Source organism: Mastigoproctus giganteus, chromosome 2 (genome assembly GCF_048544385.1).
Source record: "Mastigoproctus giganteus isolate SK-2022 chromosome 2, ASM4854438v1, whole genome shotgun sequence".
Taxonomy (NCBI): domain Eukaryota; kingdom Metazoa; phylum Arthropoda; class Arachnida; order Uropygi; family Thelyphonidae; genus Mastigoproctus; species Mastigoproctus giganteus.
In genome coordinates, this window is record NC_143576.1 from 123396424 (window position 1) to 123423644 (window position 27221).

General features: G+C 36.9%; 1 protein-coding gene across 1 annotated transcript in view; it reads right to left on the bottom strand.

The window, feature by feature from the left end:
- LOC150089539 (syntaxin-6-like) overlaps positions 1-27221 on the bottom strand; it is a 140800-nt gene that overhangs the window by 73626 nt on the left and 39953 nt on the right. The window contains exon 2 of the mRNA XM_090368656.1: positions 10088-10257. Coding sequence (XP_090224782.1) covers positions 10088-10257 — 170 coding nt within the window. The remainder of the gene's footprint in view (positions 1-10087; positions 10258-27221) is intronic.

A 27221-nucleotide genomic window follows, 5' to 3' on the forward strand; every position in this document is an offset into this window, starting at 1 on the left:
AAAAATTGCCTTCTCTTATTCAGATCATTCCAAGAGTTTGTCCCCATTAACAGTTTCAGAATCCTGTTTAGTAAATTGTTTATAACCCTTATTTCAGTTATATTTGCTCTTGCCCATACATTTACTAAATAATTGAGTTGGGAGTTCACTATTGCATAATATAAGGTGACTTTTGTTCTCTGATTTAATTTATTTTTAATATAATAAAAGAAGTACACATAAAATCTCTTTTTTTTTGTACAAATTTGTTATTTGCATTGCCCAACTTAGATTATAGTCTATCCATAACCCAAGGTAACAGTGATTTGAAACTTCAACTGTTAGACAATTGCAATTCTGGATTTTTTTTTTTTTTTTTTTTTTTGATTTGGTAGTTGTTGGCGCATCGGCTTCTGTGGCCATATTGCACCTCCCAAGGTTTTTGCAGTACTTTGATCCAAGCCCGAGGCGGGAATCGAACCCGCGACCTTTGGGTTGCCGGGCAGGTACTTTACCCACTCGGCTAGCCCGGTCGGCACAATTCTGGAAGTTCTGTTCATGTAGGCATTCATGTTTATGTAATTTAATAGAGGGATGAATGTCCAGGGTTTGGTGAGGGGATCTAATTACCAAGAATTTGTTTTTTTCAAAACTGTGCTAATTTATTGTCATGCAAGCAATTTTGTAAATGTACTACATCCTGCTGTAAATCTAATGCCATTTTTGTAAGGTTCTTTCCAATTGTATATAAGATTAAATCTCTGCATAAATTTTTTAAAAAGGAGTTCTTAATTACTTCAAATATGTCATTTATATAGATGTTGAACATGATTGGCCCTGCATGAGTGCCCTGTGGTACTCCTCTCTTTATATTGTATGATTTTCCCTTTGTATTCTCTACTTCAACTGTGATTTTTCTGTTGGTTAAATAAGATGTTAAGAGTTGATTGACTGTTTCCCTTATACCATATTTCAGTAATTTCTGTTTCAAGACTGAGACATCAATTAAGTCATATGCTTTGGTCAAATCTATAAGATCATTATGAAGTTATTGTTGTTCAAATGTAAGTTAAGAGTCTACTAAACTCTCTGATAATGTCTGTGTTCTCTTACCCTTCTGATATGAGAACAGAGTTATATAACAGTCCATATTGATGTAGATATTTACTTATATGGGTAAATATATAATTTTCTATTATCTTATTTATAACTGACTGTATTGTTATTGGTCTATAATTACAAAAGTCATCAGGTGGTCCCTTTTTATATATAGGGATTATTTTAAAAGAAAGTGAGTTTGTAAGATAGTCTCCTGACGCCATCATCCGTGCTATATGCTCCACCAAGAGAACAGTGAACTGTTCTTTATTTCTCTTTACTTCAATTACTGTAATACAGTCAAGTCCGTAAGATTTCTTGTTCTTTAACTGTTCTATGATCTTGAGAATCTCCGTGTACTGTGGAGCAAAGATTACACAGTTCACTACCTGAGGAAGATTATCTTTTTGAGCAAGGGAGTCTTGGCAATAGTGTATATTGTGTCTGCTGAGCTCTAATACAGCTTTGGCAAATCTGTTTGCAGCCTCATATTGTTTTTTTGTACCAGATACCTGTTCTAATAGTGTTTTGATTTGATTTCCCGTTGACGTTTTCTTCCTTGTACTTAGCAGGTTATTTATAATGCTCCATTTATCCTTTTGAGTTATCTGTTTATCCATAAAAAGTTGATTGTAGTAAGTGTTTTTTTTTGCTTTCTAATCAAACCTGTCAATTTATTTCTAATTGTTTTATAATTGTGATAATGTTCTATCTTTGATGGACAATTTCTATACTGCCTGAAGTATTTATCTCTTTGTACCATTAATTCTTCTATTTCTCTTGTCATCCAAGGTTTCTTATGTTTAATCCTGCTACTCCTACAATTTGTGTTGCAAGCTGAGAGATTTATTTTTCTCTCCGTATTAATCCTCTAATTGTTTATCATCTGTATTATTATTTGAAAAGACATTTACATTAGTTGTGTAAGATGCTTGCTCTTGTCTTAACATGTTTTCTGTGTTGTGTTTCAGCTTGCCTGTTGATAAATATTTGTTCTTCGCAACATTTGTTAATTTTTTATGTTCACATGGGTGTTGTTTTGAGTACATATCTATTATTAGTATGCATGTTCTATGATCTGAAAGTTGATTTAGTAGTATGTAGGAATCTGCATACTTCAACTTTATATTTGTTATAAGATGATCTAAGCAGGAGCTTACTGTTCTATCTCCCTCCATCCTTTGTTGCCTTGCTGTTCCAAATAAGGTATGTTCAAATCCATAATTATTTAAGATTGCAGAGTATCTGAGTATTACATTTTCTGTTTCATCGTTTAGTAAATTGATATTGAAGTCTCCCACTAGTATGGTCTTATTAGCTTGTATGTCTTCCCATTGCAGAATTGTGTTATCTAATTCTATTAGGAAAGTGTTTATAGAATCTGATGGTAGCCTATAAAAAGCACAAATCATGAATGTGTTCTGTGGATCTTCTCCTAATAATTTGAGACAGCAGTTCTCGCAAGACTGAGTCTCGTGGTAAACCTGTATTGCCTTATGGCATGTTCTATAGTATATTATTATCCCACCACCCCTTCTCAACTTTCTCAACTTATAGACCTGTCATATCCTAGTATGTTATAGTTGGCAATTTCATCACTTTTTATGTTAACCTCTGTTAAAACTATACAAGAAATATATTTTTTCATTGCATTTATATATTGCAAAAAGTTAAACCAATTTTTTCTTAATGACCTGATGTTTAGAGCTACCACAAAAAACTGTTTTTTTATCAATTAAAAGAGTTGGATATTTGGATTTTTTAAAAAATGTAAAGGTGAATTTCAAGTTTGTGATTCCTCAAAAACCATACCTGATGTCTTAATATTACCTTAGGACTAGATTTCAAGAAATTACAATTATTCACAATAAAAGGAGTCTATTTTATATACTGCAGGTCCTTTGAACTCAAGATTCTTATGGCTTTTGAAGAGTCATTCTTCTTCATGTAAATCCTTCCAAGTCCCCTGTGGACTGCAGATGTACAAATGTATCCGAAATTCACAAAGGAGGTTCAAAGAGTGACATGAATAATCAGACATGTTAGCTTAATTTCTATTCCAGATAATATAATGGAGTCACAGGTTAGAGATGTAATGCAAAACAATCTAGATAGGAGTGCAGTTATACTTCAGTCAAAGAACTGGTTTGACAAGGGGCAATCTTGTTTGACCAATTTGATTGGATACTATGATTTAGTAACAAAGGAACTAGATGCAAAAATAATTTTAATACCATATACTTAGATTTCAAGAAAGCTCTTGATACTGTTGCACATAAGACTGCTAACTTTATGCAAACTTATGTTGTAAAACAAAAAAAGACCCCATAAGGGTAAGTCAGTGCTATGGAAAAACGGACAGTTGCATTGTTGTTATTAATGGACACTGCTCTTTTTTAGAGTGATGTTATTAGCAGAGTTTCCCAGAGTTCAGTGATGGGCTCGTTGTTTTCTGTATTTATTACTGATAACGATGAAGATAAATCAGGCTTAATGTCTAAGTCTGCAAATGACATGAAGTAGGGTAGTTAATAACAGTAATGATGGTATGCTACTGCAACATGATCTAGAAAACTTAGATGATCTAGATAGGAATGCAGTTATATGGCAATCCAGTATTTAGTGGTGTCAGGTTTAGTTTGCTGAATTTTTTTTCAAAACATTTCCCTATTTGTCAAATGCCTTATCACACCACAAGGGAAGATGTTCATTAAGATCACACACATTGCAGAAAGGAGGAAGGAGTTCAGATACTAAATTTTCAACGTCTTTCTGAAAAAAAAAAAAAAAGTTGATTATGGAACAGAAATAGAAAAACAGCAAGTGCAAAATTTAGAGGCATGTGAACAGCTTTAGCTTCCAGGTTTGTTTTCAGCATTATTGGTCTGGAAGGAAAAGGGGAACTGACCACATTGTCAAGCACATGATCTTTCCTATAGGTAGATCAGTGTTTTGGCAATGAATTAAAAAAAAAAAGTACTTAGTCTCTTGTGTGATATGCCATCCAGATTACACTGGACAAGGAGATCCCAAATGTCTTCAAGAATCCTGCTAAATTCTCTACAATTCCTACCAAAGGAAGCCAAACTTTACTTAGCTTTAGTGGATGGCATGTAAGGTAACCTTTGTTGGAAATCTATAAAACTTTCAGAGTCATTCTGAAAGTCTATGCCATAACACTTCAACTTTTCGAGAATCAAAAAGGGGGGGGGGGGCTTACTCAATGTGTTATCTCTTATGAAATGGATTATTAGAAAAAAGAGGGGAGGTGATGAACAGTCTGGTTCAAAAGATCCCTAAGTGAGCAGTTATATACCATCTGTTGTTGCACCACTTTCAGTCTTAGGGGGAGCAGACTTTCTCCTGGGTTACCAATCATAGCTTGTGGAAGCAGGAACAATTCCACAGAGTGACCAAGAGACTAAGTTAGTGAGGATAGTATTCAAATAGCAGAATGGCACTTTCCTATAGACACTTATACACTAGAGCTTTAGCTTAATTTTAATATTTTTTTTACTAGAGAGATGCTCTGATTCAATGAGATATAATCTGATAACTAGAATGCACCTAAACAGCTACTCAAAGCACTTTGGGTGGGGGGGGGGACATGTTGGGACCCGAAAGATGTTGAACTATGCCTGGGCAGGACAAAGCCAGAGGAAACTCTGGTAGAGGTCAGCAGCAGTTCTGACGTGAAAATTGATTGTCAGACCCGGGCAAAAGACTAATCAAACCATCTAGTAGCTGGTTTGATTAGTCTGGAATATCACTATTCCAGAACCATTAGAACCATTCCTAATTCCAACAGGACTAATCATTTGTCACACAAACACAAAACCAAATTGAAAATCCAGGTAGATCATGATCAACAGTCATGGTCACCTGGATCACTATATTTGATGGCACTGGTTCTAATGTGAAAACATCTTTTGCGGCACCTACTAAATTTCAGACTGAAGCAAATCCAATTTGTCACGATTTTGCGACATGGAAATGGTGTCACTTCCAGCTGATAAACCAGCGATGCCAATTTTGTGACATGTCATTAAATTGTGAATTCCAAGGGAATGAAAGAGGTGTCAATGCTGGAAATAGCATAATTTCCAGTTTGTCGATTTGATCTTGTTGATCACTGCGATGGCTTCTTTGTTCTTGCTCAAAGGATCTTTGGGAGCATTATTTAGCCACAGCAAAATGTGTGCATGTGGACTACTATGAAGTTGAAATTCTATGCAGCTGAAAAAGTTGACCACGTAAAACTGACCAAACATGATATAACGCTTCGACTGCAATATGTTCATAATTACATCCACAATTTTCTTGAAGTATGTCACACAAGTTACAGAGTCTTCATTCACTGGTGTCTCCTTCTGCATGAAGTCAATGTCACTCGCATCGTCCTCACTAATATTGCACCTTTTATTCTGTAACTTGTACAACAGCTGAAGCAAGCACGGCCAACTGATTTTGTTGGCACTCAGTCAAGAAAACTGTAGGTTTACTGAGAGTAGGTTCACGCTTAAAGTAATGTTATGTCGTTAATGACTTTGGCTCTAGCTGTTCAATTTTTAAATAGTTCTGATTTTCATCAAAGATGTTTTCGCATAAAACATCTTTTGTGCATACAAGGTACACATGGAGTTCCCCCCCTTTTGGCGACTATAAAAAACCTTAATTATGCTCAAAGAGCACCAAAGGATAGAGTAGACCTATCTGAAAGACCTAATCACCAGTATTTGGATTTCGCTAACATCTTCCAAATGTTGATTCAGTAGATTAAGTAGCAGGCGTATACATAAAACATTACATCATTCATACTAAATATTTCAGACTGAAGTATGACATTAACATTGATTTGATAAAGTAACTAGTGGGAGTGAACATAAAACATTACATCGTTAATGACGTTGGCTTTAGCTGTGCGATTTTTAAATGGTTCTGATTGTCATCAAAGATGTTTTTGCATAAAACATCTTTTATGCGTATAGGGTACACATGCGTTTTTTTTTTTTTTATCCTTTTGGGGACTGTGAGAAACTATAATTATGCTCAAAGAGCACCATAGGATAGAGTAGGCCTATCTGAAAGACCTAATCACCAGAGTCTGCTCCCCCTCTCATCTTTAACATTAGCATTATACCTTTATTGCTCTTTCAATCCCATTGATATTTTGGTTCCAATTAAACATTATGGTACTTCAGAATTTGTGTTATCTAATATTAATTATTAGATATCACAAATATGCACAGTATTTTTAGGTGCATTTAAAAATGTGAAAATAAGTTATGTTCAGAACTGTTCATCCACAAGCAACAACAACAGTACTTCCAATGAACAAATATTTGTGAAATTTTATATTAGGCTCTTTTAGAAAGATTTGTAGAGCAATTTCAAATTTTATTAAAAATCAGACTTTCAAAATACAACCAACTTTTAAATAGAATTGCTGGTTACATATTTTCTAAACATCTCAGATTATAGTTAAAATATTTTCTATTATATTTTAGAAATGCATCTATTCATAATGCTACATAAAAAATAATTACAAAAATTAATTTAGGAAAAAAAATTACTAACCTAAACACAGCACAACATACACATTAACAAACTTTCAAGAATAATAATTTAAGAAAATAGGTGAAACTAACAGAGAGAAGGCAATAGCAAGACCACATGGTCTTGATATTGCCTAAAAATGAGTAACTGGGAGGGGGACACCACTTTGGATAGATAATATCCAATCTAAAATAAGCACAGCATTAAGATGATATGAGCAGATATATAAGAAAGGATGGGAAATTACCTAGACAAATACTCAAACCAAAAATGAACATTAACAGGGCTAGAGCAGACCAAGAAGATGGTAGATTGATGGCATCAAGCAACCATTAGTAGAAAGAAGGCATTCTTGATAGGAGTACAGATCTAACAGAAAATAGAATAGAATGGATTAAGAGTGAGCAAAAGGGATTAGTCAAGGATTAATCTGTATTATCATAGTGACCTGTATATACCAACTGAGTATAACAGATTTAAATAATAGCCTCAAGTTTTACATACATTACTTAATAGCTAAAGCAAGGAATTACGCTACTGTCATATGTTACCAGCTTGTATTAAACTTTTCAATAAATTAGAATTTATGTGTGCGAGAGAGATTTAAGCTTTTGTTTATCACCCACAATGAAAATCAGCATACATTTATATAATTGAACTTGGTTATAATGAGCATGGAAATAATGGGATCATGGCTGTAATGAGCAAAAAGAATGATTTTAATTTATGCGCATTCCCATACAACCACTCATTGTTATAACAAGCATACTACATGAATACATACTGTACAAATTCTAGTAACTATGCAAACATTCTTAATTGCTCAGGTAGTCAAAAAAACCCAATTCTTGGGATAGACAAAAATGAAAAGGGAGACTTAGCTTTTATGCCCACCTGCATCGGATTAGCAGCCAGGGCCAGTTTATGACCTTGTCCTTTTCAGGGGACGGGGCTATACAACAGTCATTGGCATTCTGCATGTCGCATTACCCTATTTACAATAGTCTTGTATTCACTGAACCATAAATTTATTTTGGGACTTCTAAGAGCTTTGTATGCAGATCACTTTACTGTCATTTTAAAGTAAAATCAGTTAGAAATGAACCCTTCCTTCGGAAACATGTCACAAAAGAAAGTCTCTCAATTTGCGAAAAAGACAAAATTATTCATGAGTTAGAACACGGTGCAAAAAATGTTGAAGTGTGTAAAAAGTTTTCTTTGTCCTGTTCAACAGCATCAACGTTGTGGAAGAATAAACATGTTTACATGTCAGGACTGGAAAAGAACATAATAAAAAAAATATATAAAAAAAATTAAATTTAGAAAGTGCAAGGTTACAAACGTCGATGAAGCATTGCTTCAATGGCTCATTACACAAAGAAGTGCTGGATTTTCAAAAGACTGTCTGATCTTGAAAGGCTCAAGCAAAAAAATTTGCTAAACAATTTGGATGCAATGATTTTGTATGTAACAACAGTTGGCTGGATCGATTTAAAAACCTACATAACATTACCCATGGACTGGAGATGTGAAAATGTGACCCCAATTCGCAAAGGAGGATCAAAGGGCGACACAAGTAATTATATACCTGTTAGTTTAACTTCTGTTCCAGGAAAATTAATGGAGGCACTGGTTTTAAAGAAGCACTGCAGGATCATCTGGACAAAACTTCAGTTATAGCTCGGACATGGCATGGTTTTGTTAAGGGAAAGTCTTGCCTGACCAATTTGATTGGATACTATCAAGTGGTAACAGAGGAACTGGATGCAGGGAATAACTTTGATATCATATATTTAGATCTTAGTAAGGCTTTTGATACTGCTGCTCATGGAAGACTGCTGAACAAATTCGAGCAGTGTGGCATTGGAGGCAAATTGCCGCTATGGATAAAGGGATGGTTGAGTGGGAGAAGACAGAGTGGTAATCAATGGACACTGCTCATCATGGACTAATGTTATTAGTGGAGTCCCTCAGGGTTCAGGGTTGGGTCCATTGTTTTCTGTATTTATAAATGATATTGATGATGGTATATCAAGCTTAATGTCCAAGTTTGCAGATGATACAAAGGTTGGCAGGGTTGTTAAGGGCACTAATGACAGTAAGCTGCTGCTGCAACAGGATCTAGAAAAGTTGAGCAGATGGGCTGAGAGGTGGCAAATGAAGTTTAACATTGACAAATGTAAAGTACCCCATATGGGAAGCAGTAACCCCAGAGTGACATATGAACTCTGTGGTACTACACTGACAGTGGTAGAGAACGAAAAGGACCTGGGAGTAATTGTGCAGGCAGATATGAAGTTTTCTGACAGGGCAGACTGTCTGCCCTGTCAGAAACAAGAGTCATGTGGATTGGCGTTGTCACGCAAGAGGAACCAACTTCCACCTTCTCCATACTGAGGCTGCACACAACAGATTCTCTGCAACAAACATTTCAAAACATCCAGATAGCAGGCAGCAGTAACACCTTAGGCACTGGAAACAAACACGTGGTGCATAATTCCATTGCATTGCTATCGTATAAAATGATAAGTATGGTTTTGGCTTTTCTTAAAACTTTTTGCTTTGAGAGAGTTTGCCGACTTCCACTCTGCACTTTGTTACTTCATTGAAGAGTCATACTGAAAACACCATGTCTCATCATCATTAATGACTGAATTCAGGAAGTTGGGTTTGCTTCCAGTGGCCTCAATGAGTTCTCTTCAACTCACACCTGTTATTGATCATCTGTGAATGAATTTGGAGCAAACCACACACACCTCTATTTTCTTGAAATCCTGGGTTATTATTTGTCAAATAGCTTCCTTATTAACACACAGATCTTATGAAATCATTCAGAGCATTGCACTTCAGTCACTGGTAATGATTTCCCACACCTTTTCAATTAACTCTGACATTCAAACTGTTTTTGCTAGGCTCGGGCATTTGTCTTCCAGTGATTTTCTCCCAATGGCGAAATGTTTATGCCACTCAAACACAGATGCACAAGACAGACAATTCTCTCCATACACTTGCTTCATCATATGAAATGTTTCCATAACCTTTTGCTCGGTCAAGCACAAAACTTGATGCTTGCTCTTTGTTTCCTTGTGACTCCACAACATTGGAGAGGCACACAGTTCAGCTCACACAATGTTCTGAAATGGCAGCAATTTCCACTGACCTTGAGGAACAATCACTCTTTCATTTCATGTTTACTTCTAGATGGCAGCACCAGCATCTTCTCATAACATCAGTCTCATTTTCCAATTTCTGCATGCACGCGCGCGCGCGCGCACACACACACACACACACACACACACACACACACACACACACACACACACACACACACTGTGTGTGTGTGTGTGTGTTAAAAAGTAAACTTTAATATAAAATTAAATTCACACACAAATCAGAAATTTGCAGTAAACAGAACTGCTTATGCATTTGTTTAAAGATTTCAATTTAAGGATACCAACTGTTTCATCAAGATCTTCAAGATCCCAGTCAATGCTACGTAGACTATTACGCAATTCAGTAATGGCCCATTCTAGCTCCTCTTTCGTTGCGGAACTTGGATTTTCATGTAGTTCACACCAATGCTGATGTAGAGCTTTAGTCTTGGTCACTGCTTTCACAACATCACTGAAAAAAATAAATAAAATAAAAAAGGAACTTTTTTGAAAAGTTCTAATAATAACTTAGTCTACCTCATATAAGTATAAAATTATGATTTAAAAACAAAATTTTGCATTCAAAATTAAAAAATCTAAAGTAGAACAAAAGTTCAGAAATTTTCCTGCCAGTTAGATAACAGAAACTTTCAAATATGGGATTTATATTGCATTATTAAAAAAGAAAAGAAAAAGCAAAGATCTGGATATGTGCAGTACATAGCAATAGTGTTTTATTTTTATATATATATATATATTTGATAAGTTCAAACATGAAAGGGTATCAGAACCTATAGTACTCCAGCAACATGTGCATTGAAAGTTGAGAAAAACTTTTGACAACGAACTTGAATTTCTGTAGACTGCAACTCTGCAATTTTCACAATACACACTATGCAAATTTCTTCCAAAAGACAAATGTAGAAGGAATAAATGAGGAAAAGTTAGTTTGGTAAGCATGTATATGAATTGTGATTGGCTGTTAACATATATATTTGGACTTCTTTGGAAGAAAGAGAAGGAATTACAGATCCTACTTCAGAAGAACAATGATCATTAAATCTACAGAAAAGGCATGCAGCAGAAACAATGTCAGCATGATATGTAGTGAAGTGAGTTTATGAAGGATCATTAATTAATCTGTCTTCTTTTGGGTAAATTTTAGGAGATTAACAGAGAGTTTCTACACCAACAAAGATGTAGGAACATATTCTATCACGGAGCAGTATGTGATTTATACATAATTTATACCTATTACGAAGAAAAGTAATGCTGGCAGTGAAAGAGAAAGCCGGTATAAACCCCCATCCCAGAAAACAGATGTGCAATCATGGTAAAACGAGGAATAAGGAATTTCAACAAGAATAATTTTGGGAATGCCATGGATATTTTCAAATAGTAGTCCAACCAATAAAAGAAAAAAAAAAAAAAAGCACAAATAAATCTACTTGGCACAATTGTAATGCTAAACAATGATCTGATCTGTGTGACTGGAGATACCTAGACAACAACTAACATTAATTATATCATTTTAAGGATATAATTAATGTTAGTTAATCTGTGTAGTTATGCTTGACTGGCATTGTAATAAGTAAATGAACAAGTAAGATGATTAATAACAGCAAAAGTCTCAGGATCCCTGCCAGCTGACCAGTTAAATCAAGGAAAATTGGTTTACTATAGACTGCTAGAAATCCATTTTCAAAGAAATGTCAAAAGTTGTTCTGTATGATATGTCAAGTTGGAAGGGTGCTACAGATGATTAATATTGGTTAATAATAATATTATTTTTCAAATAAAAAGTTAGTATTAATATTAGTAACAGCAAATGATGCAAGAATGCAAGCTTATAAAGCATTAGCCAAAAATAAAAAACAATCTTATCCATTTTGCCTGTCATCCCTTTGAACAAATTATCTAGTTCTTTCTTGAATTTATTTAATCCACCCACTTCCACAACAATGGATGGAAGCATGTTCCAGCAATCAACAACCCAGTTGGCCGAAAGCAGTTTTCTGCACAACTGTTCTGCAACACCCTTCCTCAATTTGAATTTATGACCCCTCATGTGTATAGTCTCAGCAAGAGGAAGAATACCACCAACATTTAGTTTACTGAATCCATTCAAAGCCTTAAATACCTCAATCAAATCTTCACACAGGTACCTAGTTTCCAGATGCTGCAATTTACAGAACTGAAACCTTTCTTTAATAAGAGTACTGTTTATTTCCCTTCACCTATCTTTGTCCTTCAATGAACCTGTTCCAGCAGATTTACATCCTTCCAAGCTATCCCCTCAATATCAAAACGACATAGAGAAGAAGCAAAATCTTTACACACACTTAGACAAAACTGAGATATCATTATTCAAAAGGCCGACTATAAATAAATTATACACCATAATTTCAGACACAACGACATACAAAGGAGTAGCACCATCAGAGTTCAACAGCTTAGTTAACAAATATAACAAATTGCTTACCACCTATAGGAAAGATGACCACATCACTGGCCCAGCTCAAACAAATTAAAGCCCGCACATACAATTATCCCAACCTTATTCGGCCAAGTAAAATTGCACAAAACGGGATACCCAATACGACCCATCGTGTCATATAAGAATTCAGCTTTTGCCTCCGTAGCCACATTCATCTACCCTATTCTAAAACCACTCCGAGAACTCCTAACATATAATATAAAAAACTACGATGCTTTATTCATGAACCTCAAAGATCTCCATATCAAGGAGGATATGAAGTTATATTCACTCGATGTGGCTTCACTATACACTAACGTAAATGTACCCTACGCATTGGACACAGTCTGGGCCTACTTAAACGATGATAAAACAAAAATTAATAACACCAGACTCCCCAAAGACAGAATATTCAAACTAACAAAACTATTAGTAAATGCAAATTACATTCTATTCCAAGAAAAAATATACAGACAGATTTTTGGCCTCCCAATGGGCTTAAACATTAGCGGACTCATTGCCGAACTATACTTAGACAAATTAGAAAAGATCCATCTTGATCCATTTATACCACAGATCACATATTACGGAAGATATCTGGACGACATCCTAATCATCACAGACCATTCGACCATAAACAATATTCTACAGGTTTTTAATAACATCCATCAGAGACTAAAATTTGAATTAGAAACTGAAGCAGAATCCCACTCCATAAATTTCCTTAATTTTACCATACACAGATTAGACCAAAAACTAAATTTCAGCATATATAGAAAACCCACTAATAAAGGGATGCTTCTACACTTCCACAGTTACCACCCCCAACCATACAAAAAAAAAAAAAAAAATCGGTCATGCTGAACCAATTTCAAAATGCCTATAAATATTCTTCCACCCAGATTTCTCTAACCACTGAAATAAATGAACTAACTAGAAGATTCTCAAATAGGGGTTACCCTGGTTAGAGTCTAACCTATATAAACAAAGTCAAAACAATAGCCCGTGATAAAATAAATAACAACAACCTCGCAACAAACATAGCAAAAAAATCCGACCAAAAAAATCAAGACCAAAAAAATATATTTCATCACCATCCCATATATCGAGCACTGGTACAATAAACTTAACCAAATATGCAAGGGTACCGACATGAAAAATCATAGCAAAACCCATGAACAAACTATACACATTCTTCAGAAATCGGCCTTCAAACACCACATTCCAATCACAGCATGACCTCGTATACAGTATACCATGCAAAAATTGTGACGCTGTCTATGTAGGATCCACCATGGGGGTGGCACAGCTTCGAGCAAAACAAGCTTCTGTGCGGGCGGGTCGTTCAAATGCATCGGAACTCTCGTTCCACGCAATAAATGAACGACATACATTTGGCTTTACTGAAACAAAAATTATAAATATTCAACACAACTACTACAAACTACTCATTGCAGAAACCTTAGAGATGAAACTACATGAAACTTCAATCAATATCCGTAGGCCATTCCTATTGTCCGACAATTGGTCACTTATACGCCTGCGTGAAGAACAAATACTACAACATAAGGAAAGAAAAAAAGTTTCAGATTAATTGTGAGTAACTCTCTTCCTGTGAACATGATGCCCCGAAAAGTTCTAGTCCAACTTAAGGAATGTAGAGAATAACCCCAACCCCTACCCCCCACCCAATTATTAGACCCCTAAATTTAACTCAAAATTCCAGCCACAGGACCAAAAAGAAAAATCAATCCTTAATTATTAGCCCGTTTAGACCTCCAAAATCTAACTTTATGACAATGTTTTGCAAAATTGATATCGCCTTCCCCATGAATTATTAGCGAGTTGGACAAGGAGAGTTGGAAAAGAAGCTTCCTATATCAAAAAATAAAGGTAAGCCCTGTTGATTCATAATATAATAGAATATAGGAATTATCGAGCACGTAATAGCTCTAGTATCAAATCCTTCCTAAAGGAAGGCCAACAGACTGGTAATGAACTACTCCAGATTTGGTATAACCATGGCCGGGTACAAAGGCATAATCACTTCCTTATACCTGCTAGCAAAGTTTCTGTATATCATTGACAAAACTCCATAATTGTCTGCACAATTACCCACAGGTCTTTTTCATTTTCCACTACACTGAGTGGTAGCACCACACAGTTGGTACATTAGTTTGGGATTACTGCTATCCCTATATAGTACCTTGCATTTGTCAATACAGGCAGTTCTCGCTTTACGAGTTTTTTCCCCCCAAGTATCAACAAAATCAAAAATATGAACATTAATAGCAAAAAATGAATGTTAAACATCCATAAATACCGCATTCCAAACCACGTGCATAGCTATACAATACAGTGTACTCTGCTTTACGATATTAATCAGTTCCAAAGACACCATCATATCTTAAAATATCGTAATGTGAACCCAATATCGTAATGTGAACCCAATAACGCATTGTTTTGTAATTCATTTCAAGATCTTGGAAGTTGAAATTTTCGGTGTATAACTAAGCTATTTATCTCTCTAAAATGTCATTTTTAAGATCACGAGCATGACCTTAAGGCCATATAAAAAGTCATAAGCATGGTTTATAAATTGTATTAGTTACCAATTCAAATCATTAAAATGCACTACACTTTCATCGTTATCATATGTTAAAAGAATCACTTTTAAATGTTGTGATATTTTTCTAAAGCACATTTCTGGAGATCACGACCATAAAAAAAATAAATACAATTTGCACTTTCCAGTTTAGTGGGCTTTTCTGTTACTGCAAGCAATTATAAAGGGGTAGTAAACTCGATCTTCTTGCATTTGCAAAAATACCAATAGCTAGAATTGTGTGGGGGTTTTTACGTTATTATGGTAAAATGTGTTTCCCTTTTACTGAAATCTTCAATCGTACAAAAAAACATGAATAAATTTTCAGAATCTTCTCTTCATTCCCTTTTTTAAAGCTTCGTAAACTCGTTACTCCACGCGAATCGTGTTAGTTGCAATTTGTGTGTGCCATTAAAAAATGCTTATGCATGCAATCATGAAATTTATAATTAAAAGAGAAGATTATCTTGGAAATAAACGCCTCTTGAAACATTTCTAAAGATGATGACTCCTTGTGCAACAAACCAACGAGAGCCAAGCCAAAATTCAGTGATCAACGAGTGTGCATTTAGTTGATGATGAAGAATAAACATTCTTTAACATTTGTAAGTCGTAAATAATTTCTCTATTATTATAATTTGCTTGATTTTACAGGCTTTGTTTTCATTTCTTTGGATAAATCAATCATTGTTTAAACAAACTAATTAGCTAACTAATTTCATTGTCGAGAATGTAACCCCTATTTTTAACCTTATGTCTATGGGAAATAAATTCCCGCTTTACGAGCGTGCGTTAGGAACAAATTAACTCGTAAAGTCGAGAACTGCCCGTATTAAATTTCAACAGCAAATTTGCAGCCCATCTGCCTAATTTTTGTAGATCTTGTTGCAGTAGGATACCTTACTGTCATTAACCACCCTGCCAACCTTTGTATCATCTGCAAACTGAGATATTAAGCCTGATATAACTTCATTCAATATCATTAATAAATATTAAAACCAACAATGGTCCCAGCACTGACCCATGGAAGAACTCCACTAATAATATTAGTAGATGCATATAATGCAAGAAAGCATGCTTATACAGCATCAGCAAAAAAAAAAAAAAAACCTTCCCATTACACCCATCAATTTGCTCCATACATTTGTCCAGTTCTTCCTTGAACTTATTCAAGCTATTAGCTTCCACGACAGTTGGAAATTTGTTCCAGCAATCAACCAACTACTGGCTAAAGGCAAAGTTCCGCACATCTATTCTACAACTCTTTTTCCAATTTGAATTTATGCCCCCTCAAGTGCATAATCTGAGCAAGAGGAAGAATTCATCAGCATTGAGCTTGCTAAAACCATTCATGGCCTTATACACCTCAAATCAGATCACCTTACAGGTGTCTAGTTTCCAGTAGCAATTTTCAAAACTTAAGCCTTTCTTGGGAAGCAACAAGAGGAATGCTTTGTTCTTCTCACTAATCTTCTTGTTCCAGCAGCTCTACATCTTTCAAAAATGAGGCCTCCAGAACTGTATGAGCACTCAAGGTGTGTCCTAAAACATTGCCTTATACAGAGCAATAATCACCTCCTTATCCCCACGAGCAAAATTCCTGTATATAATTAACAAGACCCCATGAGCTCCTCTGGCAGCTACCTGTCTGCACAGTTCAGAAAACTTCATATCTGACTGCACAATTATCCCAACGTCTTTTTCATTCTCCACTAACCTGAGTGTAGTACCACATAGTTGGAACATTACTCTGGAGTTACTGCTACCCACATGCATTACTTCACATTTGTCAAGGTTAAACTTCAGTTGCTACATCTCAGCCCATCTGCCCAACTTTTCTGGATCCGGTTGCAGTAGTACTGTCATTAACAACCCTGCCAACCTTCATATCATCCGCAAACTTGGACATTAAGCCTGATATACAGGAACTAGTAGTTGTTGGTGACTATTGTCAGGGAAACGGGAACATGCTTTGTAAAAAGGATAGGTGGAACAGGACCAGGTTATGTCTGCCAGGGGAAAAGGTTGATGACGTAGAGCGGATATCATCTTTTAAGGGCACAAAAGGTGATATAGTTGTACACGTTGGCACTAATGATGTTAAGAGTAGGAGACTGGCAGAATTACTTAACAAGTACAGGTCACTGTTGAAAAAAAGCCGTGAAATAGGGTTGAATTTGAAAGTGTCTGCAATTCTGCCCAGACACGATAGGAGGGAGTATATGATGAGAGCCTTGTCGATCAATTCGGCCCTGGAAAGATTGTGCAATGCTCAAGGGGTAGAATTTTTTTCTGCCTGGTCTGTACTTGTTATTTCTGCCTGGTCTGTATCCCATCCCTGTAGAAGCAGAGACTGCTTCTACAGGGATGGGATGGGATACACTTAAATAGAAAGGGTGCAAGAATATTTGCTGATGCTATAGAGGCAGTGTTAGGTGGGTCAGAAAACTGCTAGCTTGGGGGGGGGATACGAGGACTAATAGATTAACAGTAGCCACTGGCAGAGGTGAAAGTGATTCTTGCACTGCTTCTACTGGAATGAGCAGAAGCCTGGAAAACAAGATGCAGGATGTTACAGAGACTGCTGGGAGTCATTGCGGTACAAGTAAACACATGGGTTGTGTTAGGGTAGCTAAGAACAGAAACAGGTGCATGTATACTTGCGTGTACACCAATGCTAGGAGTTTGGTAAATAAATTTGATGAGTTTGAGGTATTGCTCAAAACATCAAAGGCGGATATTGTTGGGATATCAGAGACGTGGTATCACACAGATATAAGGAATGCAGAACTGGAATTTGGGGACATCTACAGAAAGGATAGACAGGATAGGAAGGGAGGAGGGGTTATGCTATTAGTTAAGAAACACAAAATCCAAGGAAGTGAAGCCAGTTGACATCACTGGACAGTGCAATGTAGAGTCAGTTTGGTGTGACATAATCATTGGAGATCAAAATTGACAGTAGGAGTGTGCTATAGGCCTAATGGCTCTGATGAGTATAATAAGAAACTGTACAGGGAAATAGAGTGGGCCAGTAAATTAGAGAGTCTTACAATGGGGGATTTTAATTTCCCAGATATTGACTGGAATTTGTGAGTTGGTCACTCACACACTAGCAAGGCTTTTGGGGATTTATTGGATGATTGTTTTCTACATCAGAACGTTCGGGAGGCAACTAGAGGGAGTAATATACTTGATTTGATTATCAGTAGTGATTCTTCATGCATTAAGAATCTGCAGATAAAGGAACCACTAGCTGGCAGTGATCACAGTGTGCTGAAGTGGGATTTGCTCAAAGAGGTAACTAGCATCAGGGGTAAAGGGAAGGGTTATTGCTTTCGTAAAGGCAACTATGATGGTTTGAGACAGTATTTAAATTCTATACAGTGGGACCAACTGATGATGTTACCTACAGCAAATTCAAAATGGGAAGCATTCAAAGAACTTATCTTGGAAGCTATTAGGTTTTACATACCAACTAAGAAATATTGTTCAAGGTTTAGGCTTAAATGGATGTCAGATGAACTAATGAGACACATGGCACAGAAGCCTATGGATAGATATAAGCTGATCTGTAACCAAGTCACAAAGGAGGTTAGGCAGGCAAAGGTAGATTATGAGAAATCTTTGGCAAAGGATGCAAAGAAAAACAGCAAAGAGTTCTTTACTTATGTAAACTCTAGAAGGAAGGGGATGTATCAGATTGGTCCACTTGATATCGATGGTTCAACTGTTGATGATCCTGCTCAAGCAGCTAACAAACTAAATTAATATTTTGCATCGACATTCACACGAGGAGTTATTCAGCGAGGGGAATGCCAGAGGCGTATTCAACTCTGGCAGTAAGCTAGATAAAATCTTGTAATAACTGAGAGTGAAGTGGAGGAGAAATTGTTGAAGATAAACACAAGAAAAGCACCTGGGGTGGATGGGATCTATCCAGTTATATTAAAGGAGACAGCAAAGGAAGTAAGCAAACCCTTAGCCATAATTATGAGAGCTTCCTTGGACTCAGGGGAGACTGGAGATGTGCAAATGTGACCCCAATTTGCAAAGGAGGATCAAAGGCTGACAGAAGTAATTATAGACCTGTGAGTTTAACTTCTGTTACAGGAAAATTAATGGAGGCACTGGTTAAAGAAGCACTGCAGGATTATCTAGACAAGACTTCAGTTATAGCTCGGACACAGCATGGTTTTGTTAAGGGAAAGTCTTGCCTGACCAATTTGATTGGATACTATGATGTAGTCACAAAAGAGCTGGATACAGGGAATAACTTTGATATTATATACTTGGATCTTACAAAGGCTTTTGATACTATTGCACATGGAAGACTGCTGCACAAATTGGAGCAGTGTGGCATTGGAGGCAAATTGCTGCTATGGATAAAGGGGTGGTTGAGGGGGAGAAGACAGAGAGTGGTAATCAATGGACACTGTTCATCGTGGAGTCCCTCAGGGTTCAGTGTTGGGTCCATTATTGTTTTCTGTATTTATAAATAATATTGATGATGGTATATCAAGCTTAATGTCCAAGTTTGCGGACGATAACAAAGGTTGGCAGGGTTGTTAAGGACACTACTGACACTATGCTGCTGCAACAGGATCTGGAAAGGTTCAGCAGATGGGCTGAGAGATGGCAAATGAAGTTTAACATTGACAAATGTAAAGTATTACATATGGGAAGGCGGTGCCTCCGTAGCCAGGTGGGAAGGAGCAGCAGTGCATAGCACACATTTCTTGATTAGACCGGGGTTCAAGTCCGTCACCACCAAATATGGAGGATGCAGAAAGGTCAGGGAATGACCATTGCATATCCCAGAGTAATATGGCCTTAGTTGCTAATGCTCCTAAAAAACAAATAACAACAACATATGGGAAACAGCAACCCCAGAGCAACGTATCAACTCTGTGGTACTACACTGACAGTGGTACAGAATGAAAAGGACCTGGGGGTAATTGTGCAGGCAGATATGAAGGTCTCTGACCAGTGCAGATGGGGCTGCAAGAGTAGCTCAAGGTGTCTTGTCAATGACATACAGGAATTTTTCTAGCAGGGATAAGGAGGTGATTATTCCCTTGTATAAGGCAATGGTCAGGCCACACCTTGAGTACTGTATACAGGTCTGGAGGCCTCATTTCAAGAAGGATGTAGAGCTGCTGGAACGAGACCCAGGGGCTCACATCTGGTGAGTATGGGCTTGGCACACACCCAGGGTGCAGAGCTGGATATCATCATTCTTCTCTTTCTTGGTGATTCCTTTCTACTTCTGTCTGTCTCTTTCTCACTCTCAGGGTAACTCGAGATTTTTTTTGGCTGGTGCAGCATAAGCCTCAGGCTTCCTTGCACCATATGGCTAATAATAATAATAACAAGATTAGTGAATGGAACAAAAGGTTACTCTTATGAAGAAAGGCTTAAGTTTTGAAAATTACAGTGTCTGGAGACTAGCCACCAGCGAGGTGATCTGATAGAGGTGTATAAAGCCTTGAATGGTTTGAGCATGCTCAATGCTGATGGGATTTTTCCTCTTGCTCAGAATAATCACCTGAGAGGGCATAAATTCAAATCTAGGAAAGACAGATGTAGGATAGATGTGTGGAAATTTGCCTTTAGCCAGCAGGTAGTTGGTTGGTGGAACAGACTTCCATCCCTTGTGGAAGTTGATAGCCTAAATAAATTTAAGGCTCAGCCGGATAGGTATTTCGAACGAACGGAGAGGCGAAGTGGAAGTTTTTTTTTTGGCTGATAAGCTTGCTTTCTTGCATCATATGCCTCTACTAATGCTAATGCACCTTATAACCTTTAATCTGTTTAATTCTCCATGTTTTTGCAGTCAACCTGAGGATTGGGAGCACATCCTCTTTATAGTGATCGTCATCAGCCTCTTTATCTCTTGCATTTCATTCTCTCCTGGAAATGAATCTTCTCTTCTGATATCAAAGGAAATATTTAACCATCTTCAAGACTTTGTCTGCAAGGCATTTACCCAACCGTAAACAGGTTTATGATTTCTTGAGACTCCAGCAATTCCTCTCCTCCAGCTTCCATCTCCCCTGAAAGTCCCAGCTGAAGAAATTACCTACAAATCCATGCTGCAAAACTACAACACCATCTGCTGAATCCTTTCTGTCCCTCTGATTGCCCCAGTGGCTGATCTCTGGGTAATGCTTATAGTGCAAAATTTATTTGCACTATGTTACACTATAACATAGTGCAAAAGTGGTTACTGTTACTTGACTTTCATAATTGGTTCTGGTTGCATATTTTTTGATAGTACTTTATTGAGAGGCTACCTTACTTCCTAGTAGTTATCAACATTTCACTTGGGAAATGGAAAATTAATTAACAAAAGATAAATTTCTTTGGTTAACTTTTAAAATCTGTTTAAGATTGAGTTTGGAATCAAAGGCTCCTTTCTCTTCCATACTAACAGAGTTGTAAATTTGTTGATATTTGGTTTTTAAATTGTATATAAGTTCTATTTTATTTTATACATCGACTAACAATACATATTCTCAAGTGAAATAGATCCCTTAGTAGAGGAATTGTTAATGGCTAACTCACAATTGACAGAAGACAAGAGAGAAGAAATAGATCGAGAAATTCATTCTCAAGCCCAAGAACTAACAGAAATAGTGGTATTCTCAGGGCAGAATATACCAAGGACACCTTTGAAAGCAAGATTGTTGTCTCTCCCCGGTCTCAGTCAAGGGACTCGAGAAAAGGGTTCCAAAAAGAAAAATGGTAAAGCTAAAGAACAAACAAATGACACAAATTCCAACAAGTGTGCAAAGGAAAAAAAGGAAACAAGAAAAGATGATAGTCTTAAGGGAAAATCTGAATACGAAAGATAGATTTGTTAAAGAAATTCGAAACAGATTAAAAACCTATATGTGGGATGTTCACAGCAAAATACCTACTGCATTTATATCAATAATATTAGACATGTGGGACAAACTGGAGACCAAAGCTCACTATGTTTATATAGAAAATATATTATTAAAGGCCAGAAAAGTAGTTCTTAAGGAGATAAGACCCATGTTGGCTACAGTAAATGTAAAAAGAAAAAATATATATATAAAGCCAATAAGGGATGGAGGAGTCAGTGTTGAGAGGGTGACTGACGACGATATCGCCAAAGTAAAAGTGTTTTCAAGATTACAGGAGATAGGACTTGTGTACTCTGTTCCAAAACTGATAATACCAAGGACTGTGCTCTTTGATGTGGAAAAAGGGATATCCAAAGAAGAAATGGCAAAGGAGATTTGGATAAAGAACTTTAAAGACTTGAATAATGGTGAGAAAGATTGTAATAATGGCCTTAAATTTTTAACTGTTAAATCTAAGATTACTCAAATGGAAAACTGGGTCATTCCGGTGGCTCCTAAATTGTGGCAAATTAAAAAGAATAAGAAGCATTTGCTAATAGGTTGGTCATCCTGCCAATATAAGGAAATATTTACATAAGGCAATTTTACAAATGTAAAATTGTATGGACACTTAGCTAAATACTGTAGAAAGGAAATGATGTGTGGACACAGTGGAAAAAATGGGCGTGTTTATACGGACCGTACAGAAAGAAATAAACAGCCAGTACGTAGAAATTGTAAAAGAAATAATCAAGGAGGCAATTCATGTGGCAATGGATAGGGGATGTCCTGAATACAAAAAAGCTTTAGAACTTTATAAAAAAAAATTAATCATAGTTAAAGGATTTAAGGTTCTACAGCTAAATGCTCAGAGAACAGAAAGTGTCCTCTGAAGTTAACTACCTTATGGAGAAAGAAGATATCGCCATGGCCCTCTTACAGAAGCCATACACTGTCCAGGTCCAGATTAGAGGATATCCACAAAATTAAGGTTACTGCTGAAGGTAATGCTCCGAAGACTGCCATTACACTAACAGCTAAGGATGCAATTGTGACTATGTTGTGGAATTTATAGGCACATAAGCTCCCACGGCCATTAGAATGCCTTTCTAATGGTTAATATATTTTAACTTTATTGTAATAATGTTATATTTTATTATATATTCCAATACAATTTGAGAAGGTAAATGGTTCTTTCTTATTAGGATCATCTCCAAGAATCTGAAATAATGTTAATGATGACTGTGCATTAGTAACATTTAAAAGTGCTTGAGTGGATATTAAAAAAAGGTGAGGAAAGTCCACTAATAAATGACGAACAGTCAGTTGTTCATGACATGACGTGCATTGTGGGGGCGCTGTTACTCATTAAGAGATACGGGTGAGTGAAGTGAGTATGCCCAATCCTTAGCCTTCCTAGAATTACTTCTTCTCACCTGCTTTTCCAGAAACTGGGTAACCACAGCGTTGGGTCTGGTTTTATTCGATAAAGTTTGTTTCCTGGATAAGCTTTCCAGATTGTTGACCAGCTCTTATAACATGCTTTACGAATAATGTGTTTGTAATTGGAATATAGAACTTAAAGTCTGTGAAATAGTAGTATCTGGTTTCTTGGTCTGCTCTTTCATTTCCTGCTATCCCAGAATGCCCTGGGATCTAGCAGAATGTCACAGTTTCGTTCAACTCATTGAAAATACATAGTTCAGAATGCATTTGTTTTAATACAGCGTGAGAGGAATTTGTATTAGTAATTAGAGCAGAGACAGCACTGAGTGAGTCAGTGTATATTAATGCAGGTGTAATTAAAAGTTTAATAATCTGATCCAGAGCCAAGTTTATAGCATGAAGCTCAGCAGTGAAGATACTTCATTCTACTGATAATGAGACAGAAGTGGAGATTGAAGGGAAGACTGCCGCAGTGCCTAGATCAAAAACCGAGACCCAGGTCTCGGTTTTTGATCCATCTGTATAGATATTACAGGCATGTAAGTTAGAAGTAGAGTGAGCTTCGTGCAGAAGTGCGATATTGGAAGGAGACAAGGTGTTCTTTCCCCACTGTTGGAAATAGTCATCACAAATTGCAGGAATATTTGTCCAAGGTGGATCAGGTGTTATGTCCTGAAATATATTGCCAATTTCTATATTCCATGATTGAGCTAGTTCTCCAAGTATAAGTGGGGCAGGTCGGTTTTCATTTGGTTTACTATTGTAAAATGACTCCCATTTGGTATTGTACAGGCATCTCCAATTAGGATGAGAAGGAAAAAAAGACTGCAGATTTTTGCAGCATACAGTAATGTTTTCTTGCAAAGATATAAGGGAGGTTCATGGGTTTCAATGTAAAAGCTCTGAACTGGAGAAGTTCTGAAAGCCCCTAGAGAAACTCTCAGAGCACAGTGCTGGATGGTGTTTAACTGCTCTAAAGTACTTTTCCTTGCAGAGTCATACACTTGAGAGCCATAGTCCAAGCTAAGATGAGAGCTCTATAAATATGGATCAGGGTATATCGATCAGCACCCCAAGACTTGGATGACACAAACTGGAGGATATTTAATTTTTTCAAACAGATAGTTCGAAGATTGGTCACATGTGTGTGTGAAAGTTCAGTTTCCTATCTAATATCAGGCCAAGAAAACAGATAGTGCGAGCAAGGGGAATTGGCAAGTTATTTTTATCTTTAGCTCAGGATCAGGATGAAGTGACCATAGTTTACAGAAGTGAGTAGTGGTAGATTTCTGTTCTGCAAGACGGTATCCATTTTGTAAAGTCCAGGATTCTATTCTGGCAAGAGTAATTTGTAACTGTCTTTCGATAGTGTTCATACTTTGTGACTGGCAGGATATATTGTTGTTATTTGGCTTAACGACACAAGGGCTACTGAGGCCAAATTGTGTCTGCTCATAGTTTATTTAGTCTAAATATACCACTGTAGATGTTAAATTAAATACTCCTGTATAGGCCAATACATTTTAAATAGATTACAAGTTCTTCTGTGTTTGCTTCATTTCCCAGAATACGAGTTAAATCGGGCGAGAGGTTCAGCCTAGACCAACTGAAAAGTGCTTGACCATATGGTTGAATATAAGGGACAATCAAAGAGAAAATGTCTAACAGTAAGTTGACTGTCACAGGATGAACACTGGGGTGGATCTTCTCCCAGTAGCAGGAACAGATGGGTATGATGAGTGTCCAATTCTGAGTCTTGCCAGTACCACATCCTTTTGTCTGTTCCGTCAAAAGCCTGAAAGCCACAGATTTGGTTCTTGCTTTATCTGGTAAAGTTTATTGTTGGTGTTACTTTTCCAGATCTGTGACCAGTTGTCGTAACTTGCTTTACAAATAACAGGCTTATAATCAGTGTAAGGAACCTGAGGATGTTCTGGGACAGCTGGTTGATTTGGCTGTGAAGTTTGCACTTTCATTTCCCAGAATGGCCAGGGATCCAGCAAAAACTGATTGACTGATTGCACACGCTGCAGGAAAATAGCTGAGAATGTATGTGTTTCAAGGTAGGATGAGAAATTCTTTTTTATGGCAGAAACAGCACTGAGGGAGTCAGTATAAATTATGGCAGGTAAGATGGAAAATTCAATAATTTTACGAAGTGCTAATTTGATGGCATATAATTCGGCTGTGAAGACGCTGCAGGCTAATGGTAGTGAGGCAGTAACCATTAGAGAAGGGAAAACTGCAGCAGCAGCAGCCGTACTGGCTGTTTTGGATCCGTCAGTATAGACTTTACAGACATGGAAGTTCAGAGTAGTGAGCTAAATGCAACTGCCTGATATTAAAGGAAGGTACAGTATTCTTTCCCCACTCCAGAAAATGTGTATCATGGGAGGCAGAAAAGAATGTCAAAGGTGGAACAGGTGCAGTTGTGTACTGAAAAATATCACTTAAATTGATTTTCCAACTCCGAGAAAGCTCTTTAATCCTGAGTGAAACAGGTCTGTTTTCATTTGGTTTGCTCTCATAGAACAAATCCCACTGAGTATTATAAAGATAGTTTCAACTGGGGTGAGATGGAAGACTCCGGATCTTAGCAGCGTAGTGGAGCAGTAATGATTTCCTACGGAGATGTAATGGAGGATCATGTGCTTCAATATAAAGACTCTGGATTGGAAAAGTCCTAAAAGCACCCAACGCAGCCCTGAGAGCCTGGATAATATTTAGACGTTGTAAAGTAGTGCTCCTGGCAGAGTCATAGACCAGACAACAATAATCTAGCTATGAACGGATTCAAGTTCTCTTAAGATGCAGTTGAGTATTCCGATCAGTGCCCCATGACATAGCCGAGACTGATCGCAGCATATTCAGATGCTTTAGACATGTATTTCTTAAATGAGAGATGTGAGCTTGGAAGTTCAGCTTGCTATCTAATATCAATCCAAGAAATTGAACGATACTTACAAGCAGGATTGAAATATTGTTTATTTGTAGTTCTGGATCAGGAAAGATAGCTCATTTCTTGCAAAAGTGAGTGAGAGTGCATTTCTTTTCTGATAGTCTGTAGCCATTCCATGAAGTCCACGATTGTATTTTGGTAATGGCAAATTGGAGCTACCGTTCAATGGTGTTCATACTTTCAGACTGACAAGAAATGGTGAGGTCATCTGCGTACATTTAAGTTTCAATGGTTTTTGGGATATCTCGTGTTATGCTGCTAACTCAGATTGAAAATAGTGTTGGACTAAGTATCGATCCCTGCAGGGACTCCTCGTCCTTCCTCAATGTGAGATGCAGAGAGTACGTTTTTATATCAGACCTGAAAAGAATGCAATTGCAGAAAATTGTTGAATTATTTTCGGCAAATGGCTCCTAAGCCCCAAATGGTAAAGATCCATAATAATCCTATGACGCCATGTAGTGTCAAATGCCTTTTCAAGATCTAGGTTGACCATGACTAGATGTTGTTTAATGACAAAGGCATTGCAGATATGACGTTCGGCTTTGATAAGCACATTCAAGGTTGATCTATTCTTCCGAAAGCCATACTGATGATCTGGAAGGAGATTCTGTGACTCCAGGATGTAAATAAGCCTAGTATAAACCATCCTTTCGAAAATTTTACCCATGCAGCTCGTAAGAGATGTTGGCTCATAATTTTTAACACAGGAATGATCTTTTCCTGGTTTTGGTAAGGCAATAATGAAAGAATGACATCAGGAAGGATAGGCATTTTCGGAGAATATCCAATTATAAAAGATTAACATGGCACTCAAATCTTCAAGTAAATGCTTCAGCATAACGTAATGAACTCCATCTGGGCCTGCGGCACTATTTGAAGATCTGTTTAACGATTCTTGAAGTTCTATGAATGTAAAGGGTTGGTTGTATGGGAAAGAGCAGTGCGTGAAAAAGTTGATTTTATATCGTTCTGCACTAGCTTTAACGTTCTGAAATGTGAACACATAGGAGGCAGAAGCAGAGATTGTAGCAAATGATTCTACAAGTGTATTAGCAACTTCTTCAGCTGTAGATAG